Raw genomic sequence first — 11,490 nt, 5'->3', positions numbered from 1 at the left:
TTGCATTGATTATAAAATACTATTACTGACCTATAAAGCACTTAATGGTCTCACACCACAGTACCTGAGAGATCTTTTGTTTTTTTATAATCCATCACGCCTACTTCGATCAAAAGGTTCAGGATATTTGGTAGTACCTCAAGTAAAAAAGGCTATAGAAGGGGGCAGAGGGGACAGCCTTCCAATTAGTGTTCAGGACCCTTGCCTTACCACAGTGGATGATAAACATGTGATGCTTTTCCTAATTCTCTAAGCCAATTAAAACACACCAATACTGTACTGATATTATAGAAGAGGGATGTTTCACACCTTCTCATGTCCAACTGATTCCTGCCCAAAGTGCCCTGGAAAAAAAATATTAATTTTCAAATATTTTTGCCTGCATCAGTGCAGAATGATAAGTAAACAAACACATAAATAAAAACTCCATTACCAGTTACATTATTACATTACTGACATTTAGGAGAGTTAATATGTAACACTGACAGACTCTTACTGAAAAAAACTGAAATCATATCAAAGGTGCACTAGTTTAGGGTTGTGTATACTTATGTATAGCTAGTTTATCCAGTTTATCCTGTTTGAGTACTTGTTTGTACAGTTCTTAAGATGTGTAGTTAATCATCACTTGGAAATCATTCGTTGTTTTGTTTTTTCAATGACTGAGCTGACATCCATTAAGAGCTATAGGCAAGAATAAATATTACAGACATCTATGACCCGATCCAAATAGACTTTATGATACAGATTTCTGGTGTTGTAATAAATTATTTTTGAGAATCAACAATAAGGTTGTAACAATGTACTTTACCATCTGCCTTTCTCTTCCGGGAACGTTTAGGACCCAGTTTTGTCGCCATAGCACTGAAGATCTTGTTGTGGAGATGAATGTTAGGAGGTTAGCTCTTTACATAAATATCAGGTACAAAAACTATATAATTCTACTAAAAGATAAAACCTGGAGATGAAAAATCAGCTGGTCCTACACTGTCGTTACTGGTGGAAGTGAATATCTGAGATAAATGAAAGAAAGATAAAATGAAAGAAAGAAAAAACACAGTTTAAAAAACAGTTTTTGTCTTTAGATTAAAACAGGTTTCACGTTAAAACTGTAGAGTTTAAAATGGGTTTAAAAAGTTTTACAGTTTGTTTATAATGGTATAAATTTGGGGATTTATATGTCTTCAATAATAATAATAATAATAATAATAATAATAATAATAATAATAATAATAATAATAATAATGCTCCAAATAGAGACTCCTCTATGAAGCCTCAGGACATGAGCAGCTCTAACATTAAAATATACTGTTCCGGTCCCAGGGCTTAGCCATTTAAATGAAGACAAGAAAATATGCATACCATAGTTCATATCTAAAAGCAGGCCTGTAGTCATGTTTGGAAAAGTTTGGAACACCTAGGATACAGCTAAGAGACAACTAGGAGACACCTTACCTGCCCTACACCTAAGAGACTCCTTACCTGCTCTAAGAGACACCTAAATCCTTTAACCCTGGCTTACATGAGACTTTCCTGTCCTGATACAGATTATCTAGCTAGACTACTAACCAGTCTGGTTGTGTTCACCAGCCAAAAAGAAAGAAAATAAATACAAGTTTCATCATAATAACATTAAAGATCGAACGATCATAAAGTCTGCCATGCAGAAAACTCAATCTAGGAAATCATTTGTCTAGATGGGCTGAGGGTTATTCAACTAATGTTCCTCACTTAGAAATGTCTGGATGAAACATTTACCTTATCAAACTTTAACTTGTTTGATGTACAGATAAATAAACACACATTAATAATGCTCTCTTTCCTATATCACCATACCTCCACTCCAAAATATAAATATGACTCGATAGAATAGAATTTCAGCTTTAATTTCCTTACATCAAGATATTTTAAACAACTCGATGGATCAAAAGTATTATAACAAATATTTTTCCATGTTTGTAGAACAGCTTCTTTCTGTTGTGTGTCTGAAGGTTTCTGCCTTCAGGTTGATCTTCAGGAGGTGAAATGTTGCTCAGTGTGTTAAAAGGACTGATTGACAAAATATTTTCAAATATTGGTGCTATTGGTCATTCCCCATGTGGGTCTGTTATTTTTACAAGTTATTAACCAATCTAAAGTCTTGAAAATAGCTTGAGCGCAAATCTCTTAACCACGTTAATCTCAACGTGACCGCAGCGTTTTTTTACAAACGACAGCGACGATATGTCTTGTATTGTGTGGCCCGTATCTTCTTTGAACAGTGGATTTGTGAGACCTCCGTGGACCTTGTTCGTGATGTCACTGACTGTTGTTTTTCTTTAGTCCTAACTCTAAGCCTAACCCATTATATTGTATATTTTATTAATTCATTTGAATAATTTCAACTTTTACCAAAACAAAAATGCAAATGGTTACTTCACAAAGAAGCATCTCTTCAACATTAATGTAGGAACCCCCATCAAATGATGCCTAAAAAACAGATTAAGTTTTTTCACGAAGGATACTATCGGTAATGTCTATAAACACAAGCTTAGTCATTATCCTGAACTAGACAGATGGACACAAGCTTGCATGGTCTTAGAGTTTGTCTGACAAACATATGCGGTAGACAAGACTAAATCAGGAAAAGTACAGTACACATGGGGTCAAAAGCCAAAACCAGAGCAGCTCCCTCTTACCTCAAAGATCTTCTCATTCCTCACACTGTACCTCGCTTCCTGAGATCTACAGTACTGCTCCACTGGTCCCACAATCTGTCAGGGTAAGAGGCAGGTGTAAGAGAGGTGATGGAATGAACTTCCCCTAGATGTTCGAACAGCTAAGTAACATCGTTCTGAAACACTAAAACTAGCTCTTATCTACCTATCTGGATAAGGGCGTCTGCGAAATGACAAAAATGTAAATAGAAATGTAAATGTAAGTCCATCTTTGTTTGACTAAGGAAAGAACCTGTTTTTTTTGCCTTCCACAAGGTGAAATAAAAGGTCACTAAAAGGTTCCTGTTTGGAAAAAAGGGCCAAAACAAAACAAAATCACATTTGTACATGGTTATAAAAAAAGTGTCAGGCCATGTCAGGCTTTACAATGGTGGACACATAATAAAGCATTAGTAATAGTCCACCATAAAGAAAGGTGTCTCAATCTCAGTTTTAGCTTCCAATCACTCTCATCACTAACAGAGGCCGAATTCTTTCTCTCTCTTCTGTTTCAATACTTTTGTAAAGCTGCTTTGAGACAATGGGAATTCTTAAAAGCTCAATACAAAAAAAATAAATTTGAAATTTGACAGGCTCCTTAATCTTTTCCCTACTGAAGATCACTTGATTTCCTTGATGTTCAACATATGCTTTCCAACCCACAGGGGAGGAAATATCTGAGACCTTCAGTCACCAGTCTCCAGGATCTTAGATCATCACTTGGTGTTCTTCCCATCATTTACATTACATTTACATTTACAGCATTTGTTTACAGCATACCATTTTTTTAAATGCAAAAGATAAGGAAAAAAGTGCTAGTTGAAGTGTTTCCTGAATAAGTAGGTCTTCAACTGCCGTTCGAAAATATCCAGTGACTCAGCTGTCCGGACCTCTAGGGGAAGTTCATTCCACAACCTTGGTGCAGAACAGAAAAGAGTCTTGTGTAAACTTGCCTCTTACCCTGAGAGATGGTGGAACCAGTCGAGCAGTGCTGGTAGATCTGAGGGTGTGAGGTGCAGTCTGTTTTTGGCTTTATAGGCCAGTATTAGTGTTTTGAATCTGATGCCTGCAGCTACCGGAAGCCAGTGGAGCAGCGGGGTGGTGTGGAGAACTTAGGCAGGTTGAAAACAAGCTGTTCAGCTGCATTTTGGATAATTTGCAGAGGACGGATTGCGTTCATAGGTAGACCTGCAGGGGTGTGGTGCAGTAATCCAGTCCAGAAATGACAAGAGACTGAACAAGTACCTGAGCAGCCTGTGTGGACAAAAATGGCCGAATCCTTCTAATGTTGTAGAGAGGAAACTGACATGAGCGCGTCACATTAACAACATGAGAGGAAAAGGACAGTTGATGGTCCATGGTTACCCCAAGGTTGTGAGCTGTGACTGAAGGGGAGATCAGATCGTTGTGCAAGGATATAGCAAGATCATGACCTGGGGATGAATCACCTGGGATGAACACCAGATCAGTTTTGCTAGGATTGAGCTTTAACTGATAAGCAGTCATCCATGATGATACAGTATTTTTGCCAGACATGCTGAGATCCAGTCAGAAGCTGTGGCATCTGAGGGTGGAAAAGAGAAGATAAGTTGTGTATCATCAGTATAGCAGTGGTAAGAGAACCCATGTGAGGAAATAACTTCACCAAGAGTATACAGGGAGAAAAGAAGAGGACCAAGTACTGAGCCCTGTGGGACGCCAGTGGAGAGTCTGCGTGGAGTAGATGTCACTCCCCTCCATGTTACCTGATATGAGCGTCCTTCCAGGTTGGAAGCGAACCATTCCCAAGCTGATCCGCAAATCCCAAGACTCCTGAGGGTGGATAAGAGAGTCTTGTGGTTGACCGTATCAAATGCTGCTGAAAGGTCAAGGATGATAAGGATGGATGACAGTTTGGCTGATCTAGCAGCATGTAGCTTCTCAGAGACATCCAAAAGGGCTGTCTCTGTAGAGTGAGCTGCTTTAAAGCCAGACTGTTTGGGGTCTTGGAGGTTGTTCTGTGAGAGATAGACAGACTGGTGATTATAGACAATGTGTTCAAGAATTTTTGAAGAAAACAAGAGAAGTGATACCATTCTGTAGTTACTGATGTCTGATGGATCCAGAGCAGGTTTCTTTAGGATGGGAATAACCCTTGCTCTCTTGAAAGTAGTTGGCACCTGACCAGATGCTATGGATCTATTGACGATAGTGGTAATGATGGGCAGAAGGTCTTTCTAGATGGTCTGGAGCATAGTGGAAGCAGGGTCCACACTCTTTTTCAGAGATAATTTTCCAGGACATTTCAAATTTAGGAAAAAAGACAAGGATCACAGATGCCGGCCTAAAGTAATATGTTCTTCTCTCCAGAAGTCTTAAAAACAACGTACTCTTTAGGGCTATTACTTAACTATAACATTAGAAAAACACCAGATACACACACACAGAGCTTCTGAATTTAAACGCTTCTGAAGTTGAACTGCCAAGGCCCTTCTTGGTAAACTTTCCCTCCCCTCTTCCCCCAACTGCATTCTCAAAAAAAAAAAACACCAAAAAAACAAAAAATGATATTATGAAAGATAACTGCAGAAGCATTCCCAAATGGAATAAACAACATTTAATTGTCTGTCCAAAACATTCAATGCATTAAGCTCCAATGAACAGTATCCTTTTGAACTTTTTAGTGTAGTTGCTTCAAACTCTCTTGCATGTTTTCCAAACTTTGTTCTACAGTAGAGCTGCTAACTCCTCACTTTTCTCTGTGACACTTTTTCGATAGGCATCTGATTTTGACAATAAGGTGAAGTCATGCTTTCTCTCTGCCCTGATTGCATCTGCCTCTTTTTGCATGGTTTCTATGCTTTGCATTATTTTTTGTCTTTTTGCATTGACATTTGCAATTTCTTGCTGCAGGTCTTTTCTTTTCCTCTCATTTGCAGTTTCGACTTTCTTTTTCTTTTCATCCTCTAAGTACTCGACATATCCTTCCTCCTTTGCAGTGTATTATGAGATCTCTTCATCCAGTGGGTGTTCAGCCATTGCATCATGGACCATGCGCAGTGCTACCAGAGAACTCTCTTTAAGGTTTTCAACAAGGATATCTTTGTTGATAGAGTATTCTCGTTTCACTGCCCCTTTTCCATGAGATAGTGTAAGCAGATGTTTAATCAGGTCCCACAAGGCTGTATATTCTGGTGTGCCACTGATAAGATTTCTGATAAGATAAGAAACTTGTCCAGCCTGGAATTGTAAGCAAAATGTTGGAATTCTGCTGTATGGTGTGTGTTGATGTCTATTAAAAATGTTTTGTACTGTGCAAGAATCTCATCACAGTGAGATGCAGTGTACCAACCAGCATTAAGCAAATTTTGTAAGAGTTTCTGAAACATTTCTCTTGAACTTTCTCCGTTTGCAACCATGGCCACAGGGTCAAGGGAGCTCAGGTGCCGCACAACTGGGAACATTAAGGGACTTTTCTCCATCATTTTCTTGCAAGTCATGGAAAGGAAGGAGATACATTCTTTCTTAAACTGCTGAATTTTTAGAGGATGGTCCTAGAGGTTTCCAGATGCCTTTTCTAAAGCTTCCTTTGTACCAAATCCAGTGTCAAGCTGTTTAAGTGGTACATGGTTTGCTTTGTCTTGTGGATCGTTTTATAACTGTTCAATGTATGATGTGCTGTGCATCACGTCAGTAGAATATCTAATTTTGACTTCTTATATCGCTCATAAAACAGGTTTGTGGACTGTGTGGATGGATTACTTTTAAAGACAATTTGTCATGTGAATAAAATGTATTTTATGAATGAATTAACATTTATAAAATAAAAAGACAGCACATATTAATACCGTTTCCGTTCTCAGGCCAATGCAGTCATGCATGCTTTAGTTTGCTGTGCATTCCCCTTGCACATGATATTCAGATTAACAAGGTTAATATAACCTGCTTACCCGTCACCATTTGCTGAAAACATTCGAGCACTTAAACCATTCCTAGCACATGAAATCGCCAACACAAGACAGTGTCATCTGACACAATGAGATTAAACAGCATAACAAAAAACCTGTCAAAACTCAGCGTCCCTGAACAGAGCGCTTTCTGTTACTAACGTTAATTGTTTTTACCGGTTTGTAAACTGTTCTTTAAATGATCAAGAACATTTTAAAATAATAATTTTCCAGGACATGATTTTTTTCCAGGACAATTTATGTTTTCTCTCATTTTCCATGTGTTTTCCAGGACTGGAACATTGATCATTAATTTTCCAGAATTTCCAGGACGCGTGGGAACCCTGGGAAGGGACTGGATAGTGGAAAGGAGTGAACTCGTGGAAGGGAGTGAATCCATCACCCTCTCTGCCCTGCCTGATATAACTTACAACTACCCCACCCCCTTACACGGAATCCTCTCTATTGCATGATCCTCAGTACGAGAAATAGTGTAGGAAATCATAACTTGTTCCCGATCTCCTTTCATTCTACTCTATTTTTACCAGAGAAACCTGGAAACCTCTGCACATGATCCTCACAAATCCTTGAACTAAAAAAAAAACTCAGTTCAGAACCACAATGTGATATCCATTTATAATTTAATGGCAAAGATGCATACAGGTGTGTTTTTCAGCATATATTACATAAAAAATACAACTTCTAATAAACCAACAGGATGTACAAACACAAAGTGCAAAAATAATCATCTTAATAACACAAGCATTCAGGAACACCGAAGACGGACCAGCAGTTACTGTGTTATGTTTTGCTGCTAATGAAGTTCTTGAGTCTTTAAAGTGATGGACGCTGGTTTTGGTAGGCAGAGCCAGGGTAACACACACACACACACACACACACACACACACACACACACACACACACACAATGTTATCACATGCAGCAATGTTACGTTAAGGAAACAAGGCACATTCAGGAAACGACAAATCATCTCTACCACTTCCTCCTAATTAAATATGCATGCCTATGCAAATCAGACACAGCCCAAGTCCATGTCCAGTCATTTACAGTAATCACTCCTATTAACATTTATCTAGCACAACATCTGTAGGCTGTTTATCAGTTCATCCATGTTTGATTGATTTGTTTTTATTGCAGGGAAACCTTAAGGACCACCAAGTAGAAAGAACCCGTTCTTTAGAACCCTTTTTTTCTAAAAATAAAGCATAGATAATGTCCTGTACCGAAACGTTCACTATGATCACATGGTTATAACTATTAGCAATAACTATTAGCATATTATTTATCTGCCCATATTTTGTGATCTCCACAGACCAGCTGGGCAACAGACCACATTTTGAACACCTTGTACAACCTGTATAGCGACTATGATGTTGTTCATCTCTAATATCAGAATCCATAAAGGTTATCATGTTAAAGGTTCCTTTAGTCAATGATCACTGTGAGGAACCGTATTCTTTAAAGGTTTGATGAATAACATATTTAAGCAGATCAGAGCCTGTTTTTTTAGAGATTACAAGCTGACATTGGCAGACACTTTTGATGAAGTTAGCATCAGATGGACAGAGGAAAGTATGTGCCCACTTCCACACTGCTGTGTGTTCTGGCCCGTGGTTTTAGAAATGTAAATATTATAAAATATAATTTACGAACCCTGTGTATTACAGTATATATCTTTAAAGATAAATATCTAAACCTAACCCTAGCATCTTGAGAAGAAGTGAAGTATCTACAAGACACCAGGATGCAGGAAAAAAAAAGAACTAGTCTAAAATTAGAATACTGTGACAGTCCACTGTTCACTTGATTTCCTGTTGTTTCTGTTCCAGCGCTCTCTGAGCTTCGGCCGGCTTCAACACGTAGTCCTTATACATGGAGTACACCACACCTGCAACGACACCACAGGTTGATATACACTATACTCATCAATTATAAAGTCATGATCATTCCATTAGCCTGGAGAGATGATGACGATGATGTCACCATGACCATTTGAATGTGTCTGTGTTTGGGTTCTAGTGTAGAATAGTACCTAAAGTCATGGCTCCCACCACGAAGCCCTGCGCTGCCACACGCATGTGGATCAGGTGCACGGACATCTTCATATTGCCCCTGCTCTTCATCTTATACAGTCTGTGTGCCACAATGGCAAAGAAACCGGCCATCCCTGTGGAAACAACATCGTTAACGTCATCGTCATCATGACCACCACCATATCTGTCATCACAGACATAACCATCATCTCTGTCACCATGATCATACCTTCACCACCCCTATTACTGTCATCATCATTATCACCACAGGAGGCAGTATTTTGACATTTCTGCTGTGTTCCACATTCACTTCTATCATTGTTCACATTTCTGTATGTATTGTGGTATATAACTGATGATCAGCAAATGTATGTCTCACCAATAGGGACGAACGGGTTCTCCTTGGCTTTCCTGATGAACTTGGACTCCTCATACTCATCAAATGACACGATGGACATCTTGGTTGAACTGAAAGGAAACACATGAAGTTAATATTTTATTTAGAAACAGACTGAAACCCACATTGTAATAAACACTCCTAAATTCTCCTACACTGTAACCTGATGACACGTAGCAGCACTACCTGGATTGTGTAGCTCTTAATATATCACTTCCTTATGGTAAAACAAACAGGTTTATCTCATGATTCCATCAGTTACCCAGAAGTGATGACAATTCTTTACTAATCACTTGTCAACAGTGTGAGGAGGAAACAGTGTGGGTGTGTTACCGTAAATACACCATAATACACAATGTTCTCCAGAGGTTAACTCCATTTACACCTAAGCAACTGATTTTTATTATTATTATTTATTTCTTACTTTTGAAATGACTGATATGAAGCGCTGACACTGGAGACTCCCTCCATTAATGTTAAATAATAGTTAATATGTTAAATAACAGAAAACTGCAGCACGTTTATAATAAAACTTGAGAGTTCAGAAAGGCACCTTTAAATAAAATGTATTATTATTATTATTATTATTATTAAAACCTTCTGACCAATCAGAATAAAGAATATGACCTCAGTGTTAACTAAATAATAATAATTACAATAATAATGATAATAATTACAATAAAAAATAATAAAAACAACAACAAAAATAATACTAGTTATTATTATAATAACAACAACAACAACAACAATAATAATAATAATAATTTTAATTCTTGAAGGTCAGAGCTGTGGTATATAAAATGTTCCCCTTTAGATTAGGTTATTTATTTAGATTATATAAATAAAAGCAGCGAAATCGTTTTAAAATAAAAACTCCATGTAGTTTACATTTTTTTTTTATTGTTAATGTATCTGTGCTTAAATCTAGTTAGCATGTTAGCATGTTAGCTAACCACACAAATACAGCTGACTGACACGTTATTATTTCTAATAAACTACTTTATGCACCAGCTCTGATTATTATTGTGTGTATAAATGAGTTTCAGTGCCTTTGTGAGGTAAATAATAATAAAATAAACACAGACCTGTTGTGTTACTTCACCTCCACAGATCCGAGTACCGGCTTCACCTCGAGGACACGCTGCTCAGTGACGTCATCTCGCGCAGCGTAGGACTGACGTTACAGAGGTGCCTTCAAGTGCTGTGAGATTGTGTTTGTTTAAGAGTTGTTACACTTTTCAACACCGTTGTCAGAATTATTATTTTTTATTTTTTTAAACAGTAATGTATTATTAATTATCATTATTATTATCTACGGCTTACGATATTCATCTACACAATAACGACAGTTAATAAAACACGCCACTTGTTATTAAACGATGTTTCTACACTTGAACGCAGCTCATATTGTAATGGAACATGCAGTTCTCTACGTCACGGCACGTGCAGCACGCCACAGTGTACATGCCTAGTCATTATTACCTAGCAATAAATTAAATAAATAAATAAATAAATCCCTCAGATTCCTTTGAATAATATGGAGTACTGTTAAAATAAAAATGTCCTAATATTATTTAAGCCATTATAATGTTTGCTCACATCCTGGGACACGGTGCTGTTACACATAAAATAAAACTTTAAATAAACTCAGATATACACAATATAAATTCAATAAAACAGCTTAGTGACATAGCAAATGCTTATAACTGTAAAAACAATGTAAATGAGAGGCTTCACTCTCCTCTATCTCAGAACTACATGGTCTACTGTAGATGTTATTATCATTACAGGGCTCTCAAGTTTTGAAGATAGGCAAGAGTGGCCTTTGTTAGGTTAGGGTTAGGGTTGTTGCCTTTTTGGACTCCTTTATCATGTGTAATGTTGCTCCCGTTTAAAACAGTTCAGCACAAGCCCAGACATGTTTAGGGTCATGATTGAGGACAATGTCCCGTCCAGAGACAAGCTGTTTCGTGTTGAGGTTTTGTTCAAACCGACCATCGAAAATACCCTCGCTAATGAATATGTTTTTTTAATTGGTTGTGTTAAATATTACCCAGATACAATAATGCTATTATCTGATTGGCTGTTGTGTAGCATCTTTTTTTGATTGGCTGATAAGTGTCAGGCTCGACTAAGAGCTCCAGGGGAGACGCGCTTGATTCCTGCCCGGTTCCATAGAGACAGCGTTGCCGACTGATACGTTTCGGGCGCTGCGGCTTATTAAATATATGACCAATAGTCAAAAAGTTTTTCTGTGTGAGAAATACGATGTGTGGTGGGAGAGCGTGACAAAACACAGAAATGATAGACTGTTATTAGTACTTTATTAGTTTAGAAATGTGAAGATAATTCATTAAAACAGAGAAAATTAACAGCTAACGATGTCTAATCTAACTCCTCTGTAATGACAGTAAATT

The 11,490-nt window shown here is 37.6% G+C and overlaps 1 protein-coding gene across 2 annotated transcripts; it reads right to left on the bottom strand.

Moving 5' to 3' along the window:
- Nucleotides 1-7,246: 7,246 nt before the first annotated feature.
- Nucleotides 7,247-10,290, bottom strand: higd1a (HIG1 hypoxia inducible domain family, member 1A). Of its 2 annotated transcripts, none has more exons than XM_027136792.2 (4): nt 10,159-10,290; nt 9,056-9,144; nt 8,676-8,810; nt 7,247-8,531 (listed from the first exon to the last, which is right to left on the bottom strand). In XM_027136792.2, exons 2-4 carry the CDS (start codon nt 9,132-9,134, stop codon nt 8,443-8,445), a joined length of 303 nt encoding a protein of 100 aa, XP_026992593.1. In that variant the 5' UTR covers nt 9,135-9,144; nt 10,159-10,290; the 3' UTR covers nt 7,247-8,442. The 2 variants fall into 2 exon arrangements, with proteins under 2 accessions (XP_026992593.1, XP_047670890.1); XM_047814934.1 differs by having other exon boundaries at nt 9,056-9,147; nt 10,167-10,233.
- Nucleotides 10,291-11,490: the final 1,200 nt, after the last annotated feature.

Source organism: Tachysurus fulvidraco, chromosome 1, assembly GCF_022655615.1.
Source record: "Tachysurus fulvidraco isolate hzauxx_2018 chromosome 1, HZAU_PFXX_2.0, whole genome shotgun sequence".
Taxonomy (NCBI): Eukaryota; Metazoa; Chordata; class Actinopteri; order Siluriformes; family Bagridae; genus Tachysurus; species Tachysurus fulvidraco.
This window is presented reverse-complemented; position numbering and strand designations above follow the sequence as displayed.